The sequence below is a fragment of the Canis aureus genome, chromosome 14 (genome assembly GCF_053574225.1).
Source record: "Canis aureus isolate CA01 chromosome 14, VMU_Caureus_v.1.0, whole genome shotgun sequence".
NCBI classification, from domain to species: Eukaryota; Metazoa; Chordata; class Mammalia; order Carnivora; family Canidae; genus Canis; species Canis aureus.
In genome coordinates, this window is record NC_135624.1 from 40,457,117 (window position 1) to 40,478,993 (window position 21,877).

Consider the following 21,877-nt stretch of genomic DNA (forward strand, 5'->3'; position numbering starts at 1 on the left):
CAGCCCAGCCAATGAGAAGCCGCTAAGCATCCAGCTCCGCTCAGGCCAAGGGACGCTCTCTTTACAGCCGACCCTCCCAGCTCCCCCTGCCCCGAGCCTGGAGCCTGAGCGTGTAGAGCTCCTTTGTTCCAGGGCTCACCTGCCTCCTGCCCTAGCTGACTTGCCTGGGGGCTGCAATTCCCTGCTGTTCCTGAACAAACCCATTTCTGCTGGTCAAATAACTGGCCCTTTCATTTTTAAGGTTAACAGCCATCAGGACTGGCTGCTTGGACCCCTGGTCCGTAGGCCACCGTTGGGGAGCACCCTCCCTCCAGAAGGGCACCAGCCACTCTAGCCATGGCCACCTCCTGTTTGGGCCTCTCTGACGCCGGCTGGCAATGTGCAGCCAAAGACCCAGAATTTTTAAAAACCTTCCCTCTGTGGTGGGGGTGAAGTCCCTGCCCTAGGGCCAGGATTGAGGGCATGAGAGCAGCAGGGCCTACCCCGCCCCCCCAGCTGCTGGTCCTCCCTAGGTATGGCTGTGGGTGAATACAAACCACAACCATGGGACATCATCCGGGCCAGCCTAGGCACATTGGGACTGATAGCTGAATGCAATGTGCAGCCCTGCCAGAGGTGGAGCCACAAAGGACACTGTTGGGACAGCTGACAGCAGGTGCATGTGACCTGTGGCCTAGCCAATACTGTCTTCTCTGTACCACACTTCTGGATTTGGATCATTGTACCAGGGTAGTAGGAGAACATGCTCGAGCTCAGTAACACTAAAGGATGTTAAGTCCTTTAAGCAAAGGGGCCCGGGGTCTTGAACCTAATCTCAAGTGGTTCAGGAACAAAATGCAGACACAGACACAGGCAGAATGCAAACTGCCCGCGGTTCTTGATAAACCATGTGCGGGAGTTTCTGTACTCCGCAACTTTTCTCCAAGCTGGAAATTATATTAAATTAAAAATTACCTCCAAATCCCCAATAAGTTAAGCATAAAACCTCCCACGACCTTCGGACCCCCACCCCATGGCCCTCCCGACCACAGCCCACCCGACGCTAACCCTCCCGGCTGCAGCCCGCAGCACCCAGCGCCCCCCGCCAGCGGACTCCTGCCCTGCTCGCACCACTTGGGCAGGCCCGCTCCGCTGGCCAGCCGCGGCAGCCCCGGTGGGAAGACCCCGCGTGGCTGACGTCCTCTGCCCGTGCGGAGCAGCTGGGGTCAGTCGTGGGGTACAGGGACACGCGGGGCGAGCGGCGCACCCTACTGCTTTGCCGTTTGGAAACGAAGCGAGAAGGAGGGGGCCGTGCCTCCAGACCTGCTGCGGCGGGAGCGCCAGCGGGCCATGCCGCTCACACCTTTATTAACGCTGCGGGCACCAAACACCTGAGCTCGCGCGCCCTCACCTTCACACGCCCCCCACGGCCCCGCGCGATTCCACGTCTCCACGGGCGGCTTCCGCTGCAGCGTCAGTGTCCGCGGTCTCCTTGGACTGGGGGACAGGAGAAGCCTGATCCCGAGGCCGACTTAGCAGGAGTGTTGCTCTGTGAGGCACCAGCTAAAGGGGCCCACAAAGAGACCTGGGAGCCCGGGCGCGACGAGGGCAAGGACTGGGCCCGGCCACCCTGGTGGGACGGGGTCAATGACAGGACCCTGGAGCCCTTGTGGGACGGGGTCAGGGACGGGGTCAGGGAGCCCGGGCGGGACGGGGTCAGGGACAGGGTCAGGGATGGGACCCGGGCGCCCGCGTTCCTCCAGGGCTGGGATGGAGCCTGTGAACCCGCCCCCAAGGGGGCCCGTGATGGGATCCAGGAGTCCACATGCGACGGGAGCGATGACAGGATCTGGGAGGCCGCGCGGGACGGGGCCCGGGAGGCCACGCGCGACGGGGCCGTGGAGGCGGCGGGGGACACGGGATGCGAGGCGGGCGGCGGCTGCCACAGCGGCGGGCCGTCAGGGCCCCGGCGCAGCCAGCCGTGCACGCGCACCAGGTCCCGAGTGTCCTGGTGCTCCCGCCGCAGCTGCTCGCGCTGCTCCAGCAGCTGGCGCCGCGTGTGGTGCAGCAGCTGAGCCCAGCGAAGCAGCCGCAGCAGCTCCTGCCGCAGGCGCCCGTTGTCCGCCCTGATGGCCTGCGTGTGCGCGATGAGCGCCCGCGCTGCCTCCCGCTCGGCGCGTCGCGCCAGGGACTGCACCCGCTGACGCGCCTCGCGCTCGAAGGCCGCCTTGTCCTCCAGGAAACGCCTTTTCACGCGGCGAAGCAGCTGCGTGTGCTCCACGCGCATGTGCAGCAGCTCGCGCTCCAGCGCCCGGATGCGGGCCAACTGCTCCAGCTGCAGCTCCTGCGGCGGGGGCGGGGGCGCGGGTCAGAGTGGGGGGCGGCGCGTGCCCACCCCGCCCTCGGGGCACCGCCGCGGCGCCACTGGCCTTGTAGGGCTGCAGCTCCTGCACCTGCCGCGCCATCTGCGCTGCGCGCGCCTCCCTCTCCAGCAGCTGCGTGCGCACGCCGTCCTCGCGGCCGCGGAAGAGCGAGGCCAGCTCGGCCCGCTGCCCCTGGAGCTGCGTCAGGTCCGCGCGGTGCTGCTCGTCCAGCCGCACCACGGCGCGGGGGCAGCGGCGGGAGCGCGCGCTCGCGTAGCTGGCGTGGAGCCGGTTCTCCTCGCGCAGGCGCAGCGCCTCGGCGTCCAGGAAGGCGTTGTCCCGCAGCACCTGGTCCACGCGCGCCTGGCAGGCGCCCAGCTCCTCCGAGAGCAGCGTGTCCTCGCGCTGCAGGTACTGCGCGCGCTCCGACAGCGGCGGCTCAGCGCCGTCCCCCCCCGCGCCCGGCCGGCGCCCCACGCTGGCCCCGCGCTGCTTCTTGGGCGCCATGGGCTGCGGCCCGCGGCCCCAGCCGAGCCCTTCCCTTGCTCCGGCCCGAATATCCGAATATTCTAGCGGCGTGGGCCTGCGGGCTGCGAGGTGGGGGGAGGTGGCCCCCGGGGGTTGGGGCCAGGCAGGGGCCAGGGCATCGTCCGACCTTAATCTTGGGCCCTCTCCAGGCCTCGGCGTCGCCGGGGGGGGGCTTACCTTAGCTCACGGTCTCCGTGGAGACAGAACTCAGTCGCCCGCCCGCGTGGCCAGCGCATCCCCCGGGCAACGGCCGCCCCCCACCTGTCTCCCTCCGGGTCCCGCCCGCGTGTGTGCCCTGCGGGGGTCCCGCCGGCCCCGCAGGATTGTGGCTTCCGAGGAGGACGCTGGACCAGCCCCGGAGCCCACGGGCCAGCCCCAGCTGGAGCAGCCCCCAAGCCCCTTGCGCCGGCCCTGGACCCGTCGCCATCTGGCCGCCAGGGGACACTCCTTTCGTCGCCCCCGTGTGCTAGAGGGTGCCCCAGTTCCTGGGCCGCAGCCGTGAGCAAGCCTCCCCCGCGAAGGTCCCCCCTGCCCTACCAGGACAGAGCGCCGCACAACCCCGCATCTCTGGGATTCTTTCCACTCCTGGAGGCCCCTTGGGGGGTTAGGGTGCCCCTAAGGTCCCGTCCATTGGGATGCCGTCGCTTGTCCACTGCCTCTCTGTCTGGGGTTCCCTCTGGGTTCCTGAGCCCACACGTGAGCGCCTGCTGTCTCATCCCACTGACCAGCCCAGGGTCAGCTTCCAGGGGCGCCAGCTGCGTGCGTCTCTACCTCCTTTGACCGGCAGCTTGAAGCCACATCTGCTTGGGGCCTGTCATCACATAGTTCCTCTCCTATACAGGTGTGTCCACGTTTGCTGCCGCGTGGGCAGAGGCACGAACTGTGCACCTGCCAGTTTGGGAGGAACACGTTTAAGGAAGCCTGCATCAGTAGGAAGGCTCGTGTGGACCTCTTAGGAGGCCGACTGCAGAGCTGTGGGCATCCCCTCACCTCTGGAAGCGCTCTGGTCACCACACCTGCCTGGTGGCAGAGCTTCTTAAAATTAGGAACACAAAAGGCATTTTCTTTCTAGTAAAACAATATTTATCTTATAAATAAAAATAATATGACGTACACTCAAGACAACGGGGCTGTGATTGGCCCCGTCCTTTAATTTCTGGGGTGAAGTGAGGGACTCAGTGGAGAGAGGCCTTTAAGTCTTTCCAGCCTCCCGGATCTCTCGGTCACTTGTCTCTGCTTTACTGCCCCCGGATGCCTCCTCCCAGGACAGGTCTGAGCCAGCGCTTTGTTCTCTGCCTCCAGTTTTCTCAGGACTCGCATCTTCCCAGTTCTGCAGTCTAGACGCGACAGCCACGTGGGAAGCCCTGCCCAGCACGCCATCCACTCCCCGCCCGCCTCTGCCCCCCTGCCTCCCCTCCGCATCATGACCTGCATGGATCAGGGGAAGTGGGGACCCTGTTTCACCTCTTCGCAGGAATGCTGAGCTGGAAAGACACTAGGAGGAAGACACTTGGCAGTGCGCTCAGCCTGCCAAGGCTGCCCCCCACCCACCCCTGTGGAGGCCCTGCACTGTCCCAGATTTTGCCGTGGACCCCCCAAGATGGGTTCTCAGTTGCTCATACTACTCCTCAGGCCCCTGAGCACTCACCACACACACACCACCCCCCCAGTCAGGCTTCCCAAGGGCCCACTCTCTGGCCCCTTGTCTTACATGCCGTCCCTCTTCAGCTCCTGAGACTTGGGGTGAGCCCCCTCCCTCAGGAGTAGCCAGCCAGTGGAGTTAGGCTATGCTTGACCTGCAGGTGAGCACCTCCAGCAGCCTCTGCTCCCATTTCACAGGTGGAAAAACTGAGGCACAAGGTGATTGTCCGAGGACCCCTGGAAGCACTAGGGCTGTGACTTGGACTGGACAGTGGTGGGCTCTGTCCCCGTGTGTACTGCTACCCCTTGCCCAGTCTTTTCCCCATCTCTGCCCTGTGCCCTGATGCAAGGGGCAGAGCCAGCCACCTTTACTGACCCCCACCCCACAGCAGCCGAAGCCAGCACATGGCTAGTGCCCTGGGCAACTGGACCTGTAGAATCAGTGGGTTCGGATGATACCAAAGACCTGTTCTTGAAGCTCAGCCCTGGGCGGGAGCCAGATACTGACTAGTGAGCGGAGGAAGGGCCCCTGGGGGGTGATAGGATGCCCCAGCCCCACCCCAGTACCTTGTCCCTTGATCAGAAGCACAGCGCTGACAGTGACCACCGCAGCAAAGGAGACGATGGGCAGGAACGTGAGCGAAGTCCAGGAGAGCCTGTCTATCCAGTGTGTCCTCTGGCTGGGGTCAAGCCCTGGAGGGCCCAGGCCTGGCTGTTCTCTGGGCCCTGGCTGGGACCCAAATCTGTCCCCTTGCCTATGTCCAAGGTTGGGTACTGCCTGCAGGCCTCCCCCTCCCCCACTTCCCCAGACTAGGGAGCCAGTTCTAGGCTGGACATGTAGGCAAGGACCTTTCCTCAAGTGGCCTCCCCTTCACGGCCAGGTACCTCGGAGCCGGTGCCAGACCCACACCAGGTTCGCAGTCAGCCCCGTGGAATGCCCAGATCCAGGCCACGACGTGCGTCAGCTCCCAGAGCCAGGGCTGCCCCTGGAGGAAGCGCTCTGCCCTCCCTGACACACGGTGCCGTGAGGGCCCGGTGCTGCCACCGCTGCTCCTGCTCAGGGCTGACAGGCGGAAGCCAGCAGGAGCCCCTGGGGGTGTGCATGGAGCACAGGAAGGCCAGGTGGGACTTCATGGGACCCGAGGCTTCACCACTTCAGGGCAGGCTCAGGAGCCTTGACAGGCCTGGCTGGAGCCAGGGCCCATGGGCTTGGCTCCCTATTCCTCCCTGAAGGGGGCCGAGCCAGGAAGGCTGGGGCTTGGGGCGTGGTGCAGGTCAGCCTCCTGGCGCAGTCTCCAGGGGTGCTCACCTACCTCTGTATGTGAGGAAGAGGATGACAAAAAGAAGGATGCCCAGTGTCCAGAGCCCCCCGCAGGCCCCGAGGGCAATGGCCACGCGCACCTCTGCAGGCTGGCTCAGAGGTGCCCCTGAGGGACAGCTATGAGGGGGCACTGGCCCAGGGCACACCTCCTCCAGGCCCCTCGTGATCTCCGAGAGGACAACATCTTCGCCCCCACGGTGACTTCCTGGGGGACCCACAGTACCTGAGTCCATAGCCCACGCCGCCGGGAGCAGGAGAGGGGAGAGGCCGGCTTTGGAGGTCCGGGCACTGGAGGAGCGTAGCAGGTGCATTCCAGTGGGGTGCAGAGGCTGTGCTCGAGGCAGCCAGGCGCCGGCGGGGCGCACCGTGCCGTGTCCTCAGACCTGTATCCCGAGCGGTGGGGCGCCCCCCCCCCCCCCCCCGGGGACTGTGACCTGCAGGAAGGGGCGGGGCCCATGACACGACTGTGACAGTCTGCAGCCTGCGAGCTGGGGACTCTGTGGTCTCCTGAGTTACAAGGAGGCCAGCCGTGGAGGGAGCAGGAGGGTCTGACCGCCCCGCTTGACCCTGGGAGCTCCCACCTGCCCTCGCTCCCTGCCACTGTGGGACCCACTGTGGGTCTTCTGGACAAGGCCTCCCCAAGCTACCATGATTGCCCCAGGTATCAGCTAAAAATGAAACACACAGTGCACTTTTTAACTAATGTGTAATAAATATCCCCTGTTGATAACGTGCTCAAAACGAAGCTGAGGGATGTAATCGCACACAACAAAATTTATTGTTGGCTAACGGTTGATGAGAAAATGAAATCCTCTTGGCCAACTTTATATCTGCAAAGTATTTGGACAGGGCACAGTTGGACGGCATAGACATATGGCCCCGAGAGAAAACACCTAACAGCAGCTTTGAAAGTACCAACTAACAGATGAGTCAAACGCCCATCGAAAAATTGACTTGATGATTAAATGTAATGAAGTTCACTCTGCAGAGTTCTTTTTTGCCAAAGTTCACTGATGCTGGTATAATTTTGCTTATCTGCTCCATTCTCAGTGGCAGAATGGCAGGATCAAGACCCCCTCTAACTTGGGGGGAGGAGGCAAGGAAAAGAGGGGTGGCCTGCTGGCTGTCACACATCTTGGGCGCTCTAGGAGCCCACGGTCCCCAGCAGGTGCATTGGGCCACTCCACAGTCTCCTGGGAAGGGGCTCTTGCTGCCCGAGGTCACCAAGGATCCTGCTGCCCCCTCCTGGCTTCAGGCTCCCCATCAGTGGGCCCAGGTCTCATTTCCTGCAGCCTGGCCAACTAGCCACCACTCCTCCCTCCGTCTCCATCCATGCGCCTTCTCTCCTCTGTGTCCCGGGGGCCCTATAGCTTTTCAGTCCATATTTATATTTTTTCTTGAGTATATTTGAGGAATGAATGCTCCACATGTTCTGTAGATCGGCCATTTCAGCTAAGTTATCAAATTGACGGATGTGAGGTTGTTCATAATACACTCTTGTCATCTTTTTAATGTTTGAAGAATCTATAGGAATGCACTGTCTTTCATTCCTGACACTGGTAATTTCTTCATTTTATCGTCTATTTCGATTTTATCCCATTTATTCAAAGAATCAAAGCTTTTTTTTAAAAAAAAAAAAAAAAAAAGGATTTTCCTCATTTGAGAGAGAGACAGAGAGCGCAGGAGCCAGAGGAGGGGTAGAGGGAGAGGGAGAAGCAAACTCCTTACTGAGCGGGCAGCTCGATGTGGAGCTTGATTCCAGGACCCTAAGGTCATGACCTGAGCTGAAGTTGACGCTTAACCAACTGAGCCACCCAGGCACCCCAAGAATCAATTTTTAATTGTATTGAATTTTTTCCTCCAGTTTATACACTTTCCATTTCAATGATTCTTACTCTTGTCTTCATTCTTGTATGTACTTTGGGTTTAATTTTGTCTTCTTTTTCTAGCATTTAAGGTTGGAAACTGAAATCTTTTGTCTTTTCTAATATAAGCATTTGCAACTATAAATTTCCCTCTAACCGCTGCATTAGCTGCACTCTGCACGTTTTCACATCATGTTTTCATGACCTTCCAGCTCAAAATTGTTTCTAATTTCCCTCGCAATTTCTTCTTTGACTCACTGGTTTATTTATATGTGTTGTTTAATCTCCAAATTTTTTTTTGGGGGGGGTGAATTTTCCAAATATCTTTCTGATATTTAATTCTAATTCAATTCTGTGGGATCTGAGAACGTGTTTTTTATATTTCAATCCTTTAAAAATCTGTTGATCTTTGTTTTATGGTACCTAGAATATGATTTACTTTAATATTCTTCAAATTCTTCAAATTTCCACATTTGAAAAGAGTGTGTATTCTACTGGTGGTGGGGGATTGTTCCATAAATGTTAATTAGGTCAAACTGGACAACAGTGCTGCTCAGGTCACACAGCTGCATCTTTATTTTTCCACTTGCTTGCTCTACTCATTATTGAAAAAGGAGTGTCTCCAACTGATTTGATGGTTTCTTCTTTCAGTTCTGTCAGGTTTTACCTTATGTATTTTGAGGATTTGCTATTAGGTGCATGCACTCCCAGGATTAGAATATCTGCTTGATGACTTGATATTTGTATCATAATGAAATGTCCCTCTTTCTCCCTGGTAATAGTCTGTGTCCTAAAGTCTACTTTGTTGGGTATTAACATAGCCACTAAAGCTTTCTTTTGAAAACTATTTGCATGTTAGATCTTTTCCTATCCGTCTTAGTCTATTCAGGCTCCTGTAACAAAATACCACAGACTGGGTGGCTTATAAACAACAGAAACTTATTTCTCATGTTCTGGAGGCTGAAAAGCCTGGCTGGCTCAGTGAGTGGAGCATGCAACTTTTGATCTCAAGGTCATGGGTTTGAGTTCCATGTGGGGGGAAGGGGAGAGTTTACTCTAAAAAGAAAGTTCAAGATCAAGGGGCAGGAATATTTGCAATCTAGTGAAGGCCCTCTTTGTGACTCATAGCCAGCTCCTCTCTGTGTTCTCATATGGTGGAAGGGGTTACGGATTTCTCTGGTGCCTCTTTTATAATATCATTCATTCTAGCATGGGGATCTATTCTTATGACCTGAGCACCTCCTAAAGCCCCACTCCCTGATATTATGGTGATTCTAATTTTAATTTTTTTTTAGGAACCACCATACTGTTTTCCATATTGACTACACCAGTTTACAATCCCGGCAACAGTGTCCAACAGTTCCAATTTTCCCACATTCTCACCAATACTTTTTATTTTCCTGTTTTCAGTTTTTTGGTTTGGTTTGGGTTTTAGTTTTTTTGGTTTTGGTTTTGGGTCTTGGGTTTGTTTGTTCGTTTGTTTTCATCCTCATGGGCATGAGGTGGTATCTTATTATGGTCATGATGGGATTTAAGATAGATTTTTGATCATATCATTGAGTTACCAGGTTACCTATGACCTAGGGCAGTCATATCTTTTAGTGAAATTTAGTGAATGAGATAAATGTCTTTTATATTCAGCCATTATATCCCATTTCCAGAGTTCTTTATTTCCTTTTTTTTATGTCAACCCAGATTTTCATTCAGAATCACTTTTCTTCATTGCAGAAAACTTTAATATTTTTTTTTTGCAGTGCAGGTCTGCAGGTGTTACATATTCTCAGCTTTTGTTTCTCTGAACAAGTATTGTCTTCATTTTTTAAAAAAGATTTTATTTATTTATTCATGAGAGACACAGAGAGAGAGGCAGGGACACAGGCAGAGGGAGAAGCAGGCTCCATGCAGGGAGCCCGATGTGGGACTCGATCCCGAGACTCCAGGATCATGCCCTGGGCCAAAGGCAGGCACTCAACCACTGAGCCACCCAGGTGTCCCTTGTCTTCATTTTTGAATGATACTCTGAGTATATAACTCTAGATTAGCAATGTTTTTGTTTTGATTTGTATATTTTTGTTTTTAGTGCATTAATAATGTCCTTGCTTTGTCCTCTGGCTTGAAGTTATTTTCTGACAAGAACTCTGTGGTTATAGTTATTTTTGTTCCTCTGTTTGTAATTTTTTTTATAATTTTGTTATTTTTATCACTTTTTCAGCAATTTAGTTATCATGTGCTTATTATAGCTTGCTTTGTGTTTTTCCCCCTGAGGTTTCACTTAAATTCCTGTATTTGTGAGTGTATTACTTTTCCTTCAAATTTGCAAAAACGTCAGCCATTACTCTCTCAAATATACTCTCTTCATTGCTCTCTTTTGTTGATACTCTCCCACAGGTTCTTGAGTTTTGTTTTTTCCTGTTTCTTTTGTTTGTTTGTTTTTTGTTTTTTCCTGTTTCAATGTGTGTAGTTCCTATTGGTATGTCATCATGTTCACTGCCATCTCTTCTGCCACTAAGTCTATTCAATGAGTTTGCACTTCAGACATTTTATTTTTCAGCTCTAGAAATTCCACAGGGTTCTTTTTTATAACTTCTCATCTCATCATATTCATGTTTTTCTTTAAAGTCATGAGCAGGGCAGCCCTGGTGGCTCAGCAATTTAGCACTGCTTTTGGCCCAGGGCATGATCCTGGAGTCCCGGGATCGAGTCCCATGTCAGGCTCCCTGCATGGAGCCTGCTTCTCCCTCTGCCTGTGTCTCTGCCTCTCTCTCTCTCTCTGTCTGTCTCTCATGAATAAATAAATAAAATCTTAAAAAAAAATAAAGCCATGAACATACTTAGAACAGCTGTTTCTTAAAGCTATTGCCAATTACATCATCTCTGTCATTTATGGGTCTACTTTTTTTTTAAGATTTTATTTTATTTATTCATGAGAGACACAGAGAGAGAAAGAGAGAGAGGCAGAGACACAGGCAGAGGGAGAAGCAGGCCCCATGCAGGGAGCCCGCTGTGAGACTCAATCCCAGGACCCCGGGATCACGTGGTGAGCCAAAAGCAGACGCTTAACCGCTCAGCCACCCAGGTATCCCTATGGGTCTAGTTCTATCAACTGACTTGTCTCCTGGATATGGTCATGTGTTCCTGCTTCCTCACAAGCCCTGTAACTTTTTTTACAAGGTGAATTTGAGGTGAAATTCACATAGAATTTTTTTTTAATTTTTTTTTTAAATTTATGATAGTCACACACAGAGAGAGAGAGAGAGAGAGAGAAGCAGAGACATAGGCAGAGGGAGAAGCAGGCTCCATGCACCTGGAGCCCGATGTGGGACTCGATCCCGGGTCTCCAGGATCGTGCCCTGGGCCAAAGGCAGGCGCTAAACTGCTGCGCCACCCAGGGATCCCGAAATTCACATAGAATTAACTACATTAGAGGATACATCTCAGCGGCATTTGGTCCATTCACAGTGTTATGTAACCACTTCCTCTATCTAGTTACAAAACATTTGCATCACCCTAAAGGGAACCCTGTTCCCATTAAGCAGTCCTGACCCATCCCCTTCCTTCAACCCCTGGAACTGGAAGCCATCAATCTGTGTTCTGTCTCTATGGACCTACCTACTCTGAGGATTTCATATAAGTGGAATCACATACGTATCTTTTGTATCTGACCTCTTTCACCTGGCACAGTGTTTCTTTAAAAAAAAAAAAAGATTTTGGGATCCCTGGGTGGCGCAGCGGTTTGGCGCCTGCCTTTGGCCCAGGGCACGATCCTGGAGCTCCGGGATCGAATCCCACGTCAGACTCCCGGTGCATGGAGCCTGCTTCTCCCTCTGCTTGTGTCTCTGCCTCTCTCTCTCTCTCACTGTGTGCCTATCATGAATAAATGAAAATAAAAAATAAAAAAGAAGTCTTTCCTTTAAAAAAAAAAGATTTTATTTATTTATTCATGAGAGACACAGAGAGAGAGAGAGAGGCAGAGACACAGGCAGAGGGAGAAGCAGGCCCCATGCAGGGAGCCCAGTGTGGGACTCAATCCCGGGACTCCGGGATCTCGCCCTGGACTGAAGGCAGTGCTAAACTGCTGAGCCACCTGGGCTGCCTGGGCACAGTGTTTCTGAAGCTCACCACATTGTCACGTGTAGCAGGCACTTTAGTCCTTTCTATGGCTGAATTATATTCCACTGTATGGAGAGACCACAGTTTGTTTTTCCATTCATCAATTGGTGGACATTGGGTTGTTTCCGCTTTTTGGCTTTTGTGAATGCTGTGAACACTTGTGTGCAAGTATCTGCTTGAATGCCTGTTTTCTATTCTTTTGGGTATATTCCGGGAGTGGAATTGATGGGTTGTATGCTAATTCTATGTCTAACTGTTGGAGGAACTGCCAAACTGTTTTCTGCAGCAACTGCATCATTCTGCATGCCCTTGAGCAATCAAGAGAGTTCCAATTTCTCTCCATCCTTGTGAAGACTTATTGTTATCGTTATTGTTATTATTACAGCTATCCGAGTGAATGTGGAGTAGTATCTGTAGAAGCTGCTTTTAGGCCACAGGTTTCATTAGAAACCTGAGTAAGGTGACAGGCCCCACTGCAACCACGCAGCTGAATGCAAACAGGCTCATTAGGTGACCAACCTCAAGTTAGTCATAGGCCCAAGCTGACCAGTGAGCCACTGACAACCAGGCATAGGCACCAAAAAGGAAAATTCTAATGTTGCCATATGTCCTCACTCCCCTCCAATAAATACAGCCCCCCCCCAAGCCTGTCACTGCCCTCCCCCTGCCCCCTGGCAGTCTCTCCTTTGCCGTCCTGCCCGCTGCTGCTTTGCAGCGTATTCAACAAACTTCTATCTCCCTTGTTCTGTCTTTGGTGAATTCTTTCCCTGCCCACACCGCCAGCCTCCACCTGATTGAGTCACCGCACAGTATCTCATGTATTTTTTATTGCATTTCCCTGATGATTAATGACGTTGTGCATCTCTTCATGTGCTGTTGACCATCTGTATACCTTCTTTGCAGCTATATCTATTCAAATTCTTTGCCCATATTTTTAATTGGGTAAATCTAGTAACTTTTTTTTTTTTTTTTAAGCAGGTTCCACAACCCTGAGATCAAGAATTGGGCTGAAATCAAGAATTGCAAGCTTAACCTACTGAGTCACTCAGGTGCCCTAAACTAGTAACTTTTTATTACATTCTGGATGCTGAAGATTTTGAATTTTGTGTTATGGAGTGCTGTTTGTGGTGTTTCCCTTTAAAGAGTGGTGAAGATTTTTGGCCAACAGTTAAGCTATATTTGTAGCATCTTGTTCCTTTTAAGGCTTGTTCTCCACACTCACGACGGGTGTGGAGTAGGCTTTGGTCTAGAGCCGGCTTAGTCACTTTATTGAGAAGTGACATGTCTGGAGTCTCTCCTGAATCTCTGGTGTCCAGTTTGGCTGCTTGGCACACTAAGACCTTCCTACCGAAGTGAAATTTGGAAAATCTTCAGCAACACCATCCCCCACCCCCTGCCACCAAGTTGTTCTTTCCATGGACTTCATGCCAGCAGGCTGGGTCCGAGGACCAGCCAGGGGGCTCCTTGGCTTCCTGCAGACTAGAAATCAAACATGAGCCAGCAGGAAGGGAGAGCGGAGATTACTGAAGATACAGAGAGAGCAGATATAGACAGAGTGTCTGGGAGACTCAGAAAGGAAGGAAGCATGAGTCTAGTCTTTGGGGAATGGGGTTTTTATTGAGGATGGTGGCCTGGTCTGGTGTACTCGCCCCCTCAGGCATCTGGGAACTGGTCAGGACAAAGATGAGAACCCAGCTGTCATCCGTCGGATCCAGCAGGCCTTGGCATGGAGGGGTCCAGCGCTGGTGGTCTCCAATATGCATTTGATGGCTGGTCTGGTCATCCTCCCCTGTTCCTTCCTTAGATGCTTCTGGTCCCCAGTGTCCAGTGCTGTTCCAGGGGAATCACTAACTCCTTGCCCCTTACAAGGAACACGTACGCTACTTGTATTCTGAGGCATGTGTAGAATGTCTGTGAAGTACCAGTTCTCATAAGAATCGAAGCAGGAAAAGGAGCAAAAAGGAGATTTTTGTGGAGTCCTTGAGTTTCCATGTCTCAGATGGTGGAAATTTTCTCCCACTCTTCCCTGACACAGGGCTGGCACTACTTGTCCAATTCACAGACACTTGTTTCATATATTTTGTCCCGTTTTGCATCTGTTTACTGTCCAGCACTGGACACTGGGGACCAGAAGAGCACGCTCTCCTGCCTCATTTCTTTCCCTTGTTCATTCTCCACGTCCTCCAACTTTATATTGAGATACAACCACATGGCATGATTTCAACAACTTAGACGTATACACCCTTGAAAGCATCACCGCAATGTAACATTTCTGTTACCTCCCAACGTTCCCTGGACAGTCCCTCTCTCCCTGTGCTCCACCCCGGGGGCCATCACTGAACCAGAGGAAGCACTGTCTACAGTTCTGTATGAATGGATTCATCTGGTGATTTGAGGAGGGGTCTGACTTAGCCAGCATCGTGATCTTGCAGCCCATGTTGTGTGTGTCAGTAGTTTCTTTCCCTTTCCTGCTGAGCAACGTGCCATTGTACCCTAGGCCACGTTTTGTTTATCCATTCCTCTGTTTCAAATGTTGGAAGCAGGGACACCTGGGTGGCTCAGTGGTGAGCATCTGCCTTCCGCTCAGCGCCTGACCCCGGGGTCTTGGGATCGAGTCCTGCATTGGGCTCCCTGCATGGAGCCGGCTTCTCCCTCTGCCTGTGTCTCTGCCTCTCTCTGTGTCTCTCATGAATAAATCCATAAAAATCTTACCAAAAAAAAAAAAAAAGTTGGAAATATTTGGGTGGTTTCCAGTTCGGGGCTACTAGAGACAAAGCTGCTAGGAGCGTTCATGTATGATTCTTTGTGCGGACCTGTGTTCCCATTTCTCTTGGGGAACTCTCCAGGTGAAGAATGCCTGGCTCGTGGTACATCTATGGTCAACAAACTGCGCAACTGTCTTCAAAAGAATGTACTTTACACTCTCACCAACCGTGTGTGCAAACTCCCGCCTCCTCCGGCCTGCCCTGGGCTGCTGGCGGGACGTCCCCGCCCTGGGAGCCCAGCCTCCAGCCCCCGGGGCGCCTCAGCATCCCCTAGCCCCGGCATCCGCGCGGAGGACGGCGGAGCCCCCGCCCAGACCGCGGGGCCTTAGGAGGCCGGTTCCGAGCGCTGCGCTACCCGCCGCCGCCACCTCGGCCGAGCGGGGGAGGGGCGGTAAGGGGCGGGGGAAAGGGCGCCCCGCGGAGGTGAGCGCGTCACCCACAATCTGGCTCCGGAGGCCTGGGACCCGGGCGCCCAGGGGCGGGGTAGGAGTAGGCGGGGCGCCGCCGGGGCGGGGCCAGGCTAGAGTGGGCGGGGCTCTGCTGGGGGCGGGGCCAGGCTCGAGTGGGCGGGGCGCCACTGGGGCGAGGTGGAGGGGAGACACTCGGGGGCGGGGCGAGGGGGTGGGGCTCGAGGTGCACCCTCCGCCCCACCACGGCACCGCGCAAGCGCAACGGAGGGGGGCAGTCTCCAAGGCAACCGGGTTCAACAGCTCCAGCGCTGCGGGCGTCTGGAGGCCCCAGCGCCCAGCCCGGAATGTGCGCCGCGGAGGTGGACGACCACGTAGCCCAGCGATACCTGCTCAAGCGGCGGCTGGGGAAGGGGGTGAGCCCGGCCACCTGCAGGGCGGGGGCAGGTCCAGTGCGAGGTCTGTTCGTTCCGACACTGCCGGGGGTCCACGGACTGGACGGTGGCCTTGGCCAAGCCACCGAGCCCCTCGGGCCTCCGTTTACTGGAACAGCGTCCTAACAACGCCTACTCCGAGGGAGCCTCGCCTGGCTCTGGGCCCACAGCGGTCTCAGGCCGGAGGGACCCTGGACAGATCCCCTCCCCAGTTTTCACCCAGGGTCCCATACTTCCAGCTGGCTCTCCTGGTGCCTATAGGACACTCTTAAGGAGGTCGGACCCGCCCAGTCCAGTCGCTGAGGGTGATGGGTAGATCCTAAGCCTGGCCCAGGAAGAGCCTGGGCAGGTAAACCGGCATGCAGTGACAGCCAGAACCGTGTGTGAGAGCATGTGGGATTGTGTCTAAGGGTGTATGCGAAGGTGTGTGACTGTGTGGGTGTGTAGTGCGGGAGGGAGAAAGAACGTTCCAAACAGCACAGACAGCAAGTGCAAAGGCCCTGAGGCAAGGACCTGCTGGCCGTGGGGAAACAGCAGAGTTGGTGTGATCTGGATAGGAGTGACTCGGGGGAGGGCTCTGATCACCTGCGGTTTTGGGAAACTGCAAGGGCTTTTACTGGGCAGCACACAGGGGTGGTAGCAGCCTTTGATGCCACTTTACAAGACTCACCCTGCCTCCTCCGTAGAGGCTCAGACCAGGTGAAGATGGTAGCAAGTGGTTGGATTCTGACAAATTCTGGAGCCAACAGGATCTGCTGACAGGCTGGATGGGGGATGTGAGAGGGGAGAGGTACCCAGAACAGGCTTTATCTCCCACCCAGAATCTCCCATCTGTGACCTTGCTTCCCACCATCCTCCTCCATCGGGGAAGACACCGGGGTTGTCTTCAGCTGCAGGGACCTCCCCCAGAGCCACAGGCCCTCACCACACCCTCATTCCCTCCCAGGAGCCAGAGCAGGCAGAAGGCGCAGTCTGGTGGGCAGGGGAAGGCCGGGCCGGAGGCTGGCCCTGGCCCAACAAGCTGATCACCCTCCTCACAGGCCTACGGCATTGTGTGGAAGGCAGTGGATAGGAGGACTGGAGAGGTCGTGGCCATCAAGAAAATCTTCGATGCCTTTAGAGACAAGACAGATGCCCAGGTAAGTGAGTGGAGAAGAGGTGTGGGAGGGACAGGGGCAGGGGTGTGGGGGTGAATCCCTGCTGCCATGGTGCCTGGAAGCTCCAGGGTTATTTTGAAGCCCGTTCACAGCAGGTTCTGCTCAGAGCACCACCTGCCCTCTGACCCTAAGGTCTGGTGTGGGTGATGAACATGAGTCCCTATGGATCCTTTCAAGAAGTGCACTTCCTTCTTTGTCCGTACCCACACTCATGTTCCTATCTCATTCCAGAGAACGTTCCGGGAAATCACGCTGCTCCAGGTGAGTGGCCAGGGCCATCTGACCGTTTTCCCAGGTGTGGTTTCTCTAAACAAGGGGGGAAGCCCAGACCCTCGCCCAGCAAAGCACACAGCCCCTGGCTCTCTCCTTAGGAACTTGGGGACCATCCCAACATCATCCGCCTCCTGGACGTGATCCGGGCGGAGAATGACAGGGACATTTACTTGGTGTTTGAGTCTATGGGTGAGTGAGACCTTGCTTGGTCTGGTCCAGGACCCTCCAGTGGCTGGTCTCTCTTTGTATGTCCCTCTGCCGCTCGGGTCACCAGTGTCCAGCTCTCAGCCAGGGCAGTTTCTCAGTGCACAAGGACAAGCAGCTGGCTGAATCTGCACCTGGGCCTGCCAGTGACCACCTTGAGCCCACCTGCACAGGCTCCTGCTTTCTCCCCTTTTGCGGCTCTGTATTTCCCTTTTTCTACCCATTTTATAAAACATGGCAACATGAAATAAAGCATTAAAAATAATCCCACAGACTGTTATTGTTGTACCAACTAAGGCAGTGAGCAGGCCCCGAGAAGCTTGCTGGAACCATGGGGAAGTGGCTGTGCCCAGGACGGGGCCAGGGACAGGACTTCGAGGGTGGCCAAGCCAGTGGGACTTGGGGACTGCAGCCATGGGAGGGCTGACCCCCCTACCAGGGTCCAAAGTGGGACAGACCTGTCCACTCTCCCCAGGCCCCCTAGACTGACCTGCCCACTCCCGTAGACACTGACCTGAACGCCGTCATCTGTAAGGGCAGGCTGCTGAGGGACGTCCACAAGCGCTACATCTTCTACCAGCTTCTGCGGGCCACCAAGTACATCCACTCAGGACGCGTCATCCACCGGGACCAGAAGGTGCCATCCATGCTCCATTAGTAGGGCCTGTCCTCCCACTGTGTGTACACACCCCTGACAGCCTCGGCGCCTCCTCTCCTGCAGCCGTCCAACATCCTCCTGGACTCCAGCTGCGTGGTGAAGCTCTGCGACTTTGGGCTTGCGCGCCCCCTCAGCAGCCTCCCTGAGGAGCCTGCGGGCCAGGCCCTGACAGATTACGTGGCCACGCGCTGGTACCGGGCTCCAGAGGTGCTGCTGTCCTCGAGCTGGTAACAGCATCACCCTCCCCCAACCCTGCCCTCACCTCCTCCCCCAGCACCCCCATATCCTCTTGTCCAGCCAAGGCCCCCCGGTGTCCTCACTGGCTCCCTCCCTGCACCCCAGACCCTGCCCCCTTGAATGTCTCTCCTCCTCCCCCCACTTCTGCCTCCTGGGTCCCTCCCCCACCCCCAGCCCACACCTCCACCCCTTCCTTCCCCAGGTACACCCCTGGGGTGGACATGTGGAGTCTGGGCTGCATCCTGGGGGAGATGCTTCGGGGGAGGCCCCTGTTCCCTGGCACATCCACACTCCACCAGCTGGAGCTGATCCTGGAAACCATCCCTCCACCATCCAAGGAGGGTGAGGATGTGTGCAGGACTCTGGTCGGCATGGGGAGCCCGAGGTTCAGAGCACACAACTGTAGGGGGACAGCACCTGACAGGCCAGGACTGGTAGGGAGGAGGCTGGGGAAGAGGAGGAGGGGAAGGGTCCAGAGCCTCAGGAGGATGGAAAGGACAGGCCCTGCCCATGGTAGGCCCAGCTACAAGCCTTGAGGGCCTGGCCATGGGTCCTCGAGGACCAAGCTGTGTCCACCAAGGGTCCAGCTGGGTCAGGACAAGAGCAGGACAAGAGCTGAGGGATGGCAGGGGCAGGTCTAGCACCTTTGCTGGGAAGTTGGGGAGTTGGGGGTAGGGATGGAGGAGGATAGCAGTGGGGGTAGGTAGGCTCAGAGTCCTTCCTAGTCCCCGTGGGAGGGAGCAGGGCCAAAGAGAGGGGAAGGACCAGGTGAGAGGAACCCTGTGGTCCTCCCCCCCCCCCCCCCCCCCCCCCCCGCCTGCTTTCCTAGTTGGAGGGCAAGGGGCTTTTCATGTTGCCATGTTTTCCTAGTTGGAGGAGGTGGAGTGTAGGTGTGGGAGTGTAGAAGCATGCAAGGGCAGGCACATTGCAGGTGCGCACATGCACGCGTAGGGCAGGAGGACAGATATTCGGAGTTAGAGCAGACAGCGGAAGCCCTGCAGGGAGACGGGCACCTCACGGGGCAGGAAACCACTGGCCCCACAGCTCCCCAGCTGCCGCATGCATGGGACCAGGCCCTCCCGCTCACACTCCACCTCCTATCCTCCCACCTGCAGACCTCCTGGCTCTTGGCTCAAGCTACAGCGCCTCTATCCTGCCCTGCCTGGGGGCCCGGTGAGTGGGGCTGCTTAGGGGCCTGGCTCTGGCCAGTCTGCCAGCCCAGACCTGGGCCCCTGTCTTCTGATGGTGTCTCAACCTCAGCGAGTGGGTTGCGGGCGGTATGAGGAGTCCCCAACGTCTCCAGCAGGCCCGAGGGGCAGGGAGGCCCACAGGCACTGTGCAGGGGTCTCCCCACCGTCCCAGGCTGCCTGGGGGTGTTGATCGGGGAGGACAGTTAAGTGGTGCCGCGGGGGTTGGAAGCGCGCAGCTGCCACAGCTGTAGATGTGGGGAGGGGCCCCGACGTGGAGAGGGGACAGTACGCGGGCGCCCGCAGGCCACGGCACACGCTGGACACTCTCCTGCCGCCGGACACGCCCCCGGAGGCCTTGGATCTCCTCGGGAGACTCCTGGTGTTTGCCCCCAACAGGCGGCTTAGCGCAGCCCAGGCCCTGCAGCACCCCTACGTGCAGAGGTAGGGGCGGGAGAGGGCGGGGTCCCGAGGGCCAGCTCCTCCCCCGCGGGGGCCAGGTGTTGGGGGGCGGATCTGAGCTGGTGCGAGAGGCCCCGCCTGACCGCCGCCGCCGGCTGCTCCCCGAAGGTTCCACTGCCCGGCCCGTGAGTGGACACTGGACTCGGCCGTGCGGCTCCCAGTGCTCGAGGGAGTTCAGCTCTCCGTCCCCGAGTATCGCAGGCGCGTCTATCAGGTGCTCTGGCCCCGACCACCCTGGGGGCCACCCCAGAACCATCTACACCGCGCCCGCCGTGCACCTCTGAGCACCGCCTTCCTTCCCGCAGATGATCCTGGAGCGCAGGGGTGATGGCCGCGTCCCCGGAGAGAAGGGCCTGGGGGGCACCCCCCGGGGGACAGAGCCCAGTGGGCCCCGGGCGCACCTGCTCAAACCCAGGGCCATCCATCAGCTGTCTCCGGGCTCGCCTGCACAGAAGCCGGGACGCAGACCTCAGAGCAGCCCGGGTCGCCAGGGCGCCCACGGTGTGTGATCCCTCACGGCCCCTGTCCCTGCTGGGTGGAGCCACCAACGACCGCAGCGCCCGGCTAACCGCGGGGGTTGACCTTCCGGCTCCACAGACGAAGCCTGCGGAGCCAAGAACCTTCCCCGGCAGAGCTCGGCCCCCCTGCTGCAGCCTCCGCCGCCAGGAGGTCCCGGGAGAGGGGACAGGCCCCCTGGGGCGGCGGGGGCGGCGGCGGCCCCCTCGGCGCCCTCGTGGGTAAGTCGGCCGGGAGGGTGTCCCCGGTGCTGCCCGCGGGCTGGCGGCCCCCCCGTGACGCGCCCCTTCCCAGGTGGAGCCCAGCGGGAAGGGGGCGGCGCCCTCCCTGGCCTCGCAGACCGCCGCCCAGGTGACCGTCCAGGCCCTGATCCGGAGCGACTGGCACCCGCGCCGCGGGGAGAGGGCGGCCGGCGCGCGGCGGGTGAGCGCGGCCAGATCCCGGCCCTCCGCTCCTAGGCGTCCTTCCCTCCCTCCCGGCCCCGCCCCCTCCCCCCCCCCCGGCCTCGCCCCTGACGCCCCGCCCCCCCACTGTGCGCAGGTCCCGCGCGCGCTCCCCGCGGATGCCCCGCGCGAGCCCCGACCGGGCCGGAGGATGTTCAGCGCCTCGGCCTCGCAGGGCGCTCAGGGCGCGGCCAGGGCGGCGCTCGGGGGCTACTCTCAAGCCTACGGGACCGTCTGCCGCTCGGCGCTGGGCCGCCTGCCCCTGCTCCCCGGGCCCCGCGCCTAGGCCGCCCTTCCAGCTCCCACCCGGCTCTTCTGCGCAGCCCCGGATTTGCCCCTAGGTCCCGGTGCTCCTCGCCCCCTTTTGCCTGGCCGCATTCTTGGGATTCCTGGAGCTTGTCCGGGCCTCCTGGGGGGGAGTTGAGCTTCCCACCCATCCCCAGTCGCTCCCTCCAATAAAGTCTGATCCATCCCCAGCTTGCCTGCCTAGCTTCTCTTCTCAGTGAGGGACTTGCTCTGAGGCCACACCACTCCTTTCCTGGAGCCCACCCCCTTCCGAGGACCCCCGTCCAGTGCAGAGCCCATGAGAAGCTCTGGGGGCACCTTCTGCTGCCGCTGTGTGGCTCCTGCCTGCCTAATGCCCTGTGCTTTCCCTCTGAGCCCTCGGCACCAGAGACTGGCCTGGGGTCCCCCTTGGGGCCAGCTTCCTGTCCTCTCTGCACAAATGCTGGAGGTCGGCCTGGTGCCAGAGCACCATCAGAGGGACAGGGCTGTCCCCAGGGTGCACCTGTTGCCTCGGTGCATGCCATCACATGACAGCATTTGCAACCCTGGCCCAGAGTAAGGGTGGAAGAGATGACAGGGCCGGCCCTTGGGCACAGCCCCTGAGTGTGGTCATTGTGCTCTTTGCGGAGCTCCACTGTCACCAAATGACTGGCAGCTGGTTTGTCCAGGGGGTGGGCCCAGGGGGTGGGAGCCAGAGATGCAAGGGGCCTAGTGCACACAGAACTGTCTCCTGGCTCCAGGACTGCTTCCACCTCACCTGACGAGGGGCAGGGGCTGGAACACAGGCGGAGTCACCGTCTAAACGGTGTGGCCTGTGCTGGGGTGGGGGCTGGGCAGCCTAGGAGCCCGAGCTCCGCTCACCTGTGAAAGCTGCTGCTCCCTGCTGCTGCAGGAGGCACAGGTGGGAAGGGCAGGGACAGCTGGCCAGAGGGTGCACCCGGACCACGTGGCTACAAGCACAACAGGACTCGGGGGAGGCCAAGAAAGGAGGCCAGGCCTTATGGCTCAGGCTTGGCTTGGAGACAACGGGGCTGCCAGGGGC

At 57.3% G+C, this 21,877-nt stretch overlaps 2 protein-coding genes and 1 long non-coding RNA gene across 9 annotated transcripts; 2 read left to right on the plus strand and 1 right to left on the minus strand.

The window, feature by feature from the left end:
• Nucleotides 1-1,303: 1,303 nt before the first annotated feature.
• Nucleotides 1,304-3,072, minus strand: CCDC166 (coiled-coil domain containing 166). The gene is made up of 2 exons (XM_077847574.1): nt 2,409-3,072; nt 1,304-2,323 (listed from the first exon to the last, which is right to left on the minus strand). The coding sequence occupies exons 1-2, from the start codon at nt 2,847-2,849 to the stop codon at nt 1,454-1,456; spliced, it is 1,311 nt and encodes a 436-aa protein (XP_077703700.1). The 5' UTR covers nt 2,850-3,072; the 3' UTR covers nt 1,304-1,453.
• Nucleotides 2,664-7,521, plus strand: LOC144283464 (uncharacterized). Of its 2 annotated transcripts, XR_013352061.1 has the most exons (3): nt 2,801-3,368; nt 3,599-3,711; nt 4,173-7,521. It is a non-coding gene; the product is annotated as an uncharacterized LOC144283464 (long non-coding RNA). The 2 variants fall into 2 exon arrangements; XR_013352062.1 differs by lacking the exons at nt 3,599-3,711; nt 4,173-7,521 and adding an exon at nt 3,712-3,985 and having other exon boundaries at nt 2,664-3,368.
• Nucleotides 7,522-15,231: 7,710 nt separating this feature from the next.
• Nucleotides 15,232-21,026, plus strand: MAPK15 (mitogen-activated protein kinase 15). Of its 6 annotated transcripts, none has more exons than XM_077847567.1 (14): nt 15,232-15,395; nt 16,454-16,552; nt 16,802-16,831; nt 16,942-17,032; nt 17,554-17,684; nt 17,769-17,932; nt 18,145-18,284; nt 19,058-19,115; nt 19,394-19,573; nt 19,700-19,805; nt 19,897-20,092; nt 20,189-20,328; nt 20,402-20,530; nt 20,648-21,026. In XM_077847567.1, exons 1-14 carry the CDS (start codon nt 15,327-15,329, stop codon nt 20,834-20,836), a joined length of 1,722 nt encoding a protein of 573 aa, XP_077703693.1. In that variant the 5' UTR covers nt 15,232-15,326; the 3' UTR covers nt 20,837-21,026. The 6 variants fall into 6 exon arrangements, with proteins under 6 accessions (XP_077703693.1, XP_077703696.1, XP_077703698.1 ...); XM_077847570.1 differs by having other exon boundaries at nt 19,529-19,573; XM_077847568.1 differs by having other exon boundaries at nt 15,233-15,395; nt 19,436-19,573.
• The last annotated feature ends 851 nt before the right edge of the window (nt 21,027-21,877 follow it).

Coding starts and splice junctions, on each gene's coding strand:
- CCDC166 (XM_077847574.1), bottom strand. CDS start 2,849: ATGGCGCCCAAGAAGCAGCGCGGGGCCAGCGTGGGGCGCCGGCCGGGC. Junction 2,324..2,408: donor AGGAGCTGCAGCCCTACAAG/GCCAGTGGCGCC, acceptor CCCCCGCCGCAG/GAGCTGCAGCTGGAGCAGTT.
- MAPK15 (XM_077847567.1), top strand. CDS start 15,327: ATGTGCGCCGCGGAGGTGGACGACCACGTAGCCCAGCGATACCTGCTC. Junction 16,553..16,801: donor GAGACAAGACAGATGCCCAG/GTAAGTGAGTGG, acceptor ATCTCATTCCAG/AGAACGTTCCGGGAAATCAC. Junction 19,116..19,393: donor CTGCCCTGCCTGGGGGCCCG/GTGAGTGGGGCT, acceptor AGATGTGGGGAG/GGGCCCCGACGTGGAGAGGG.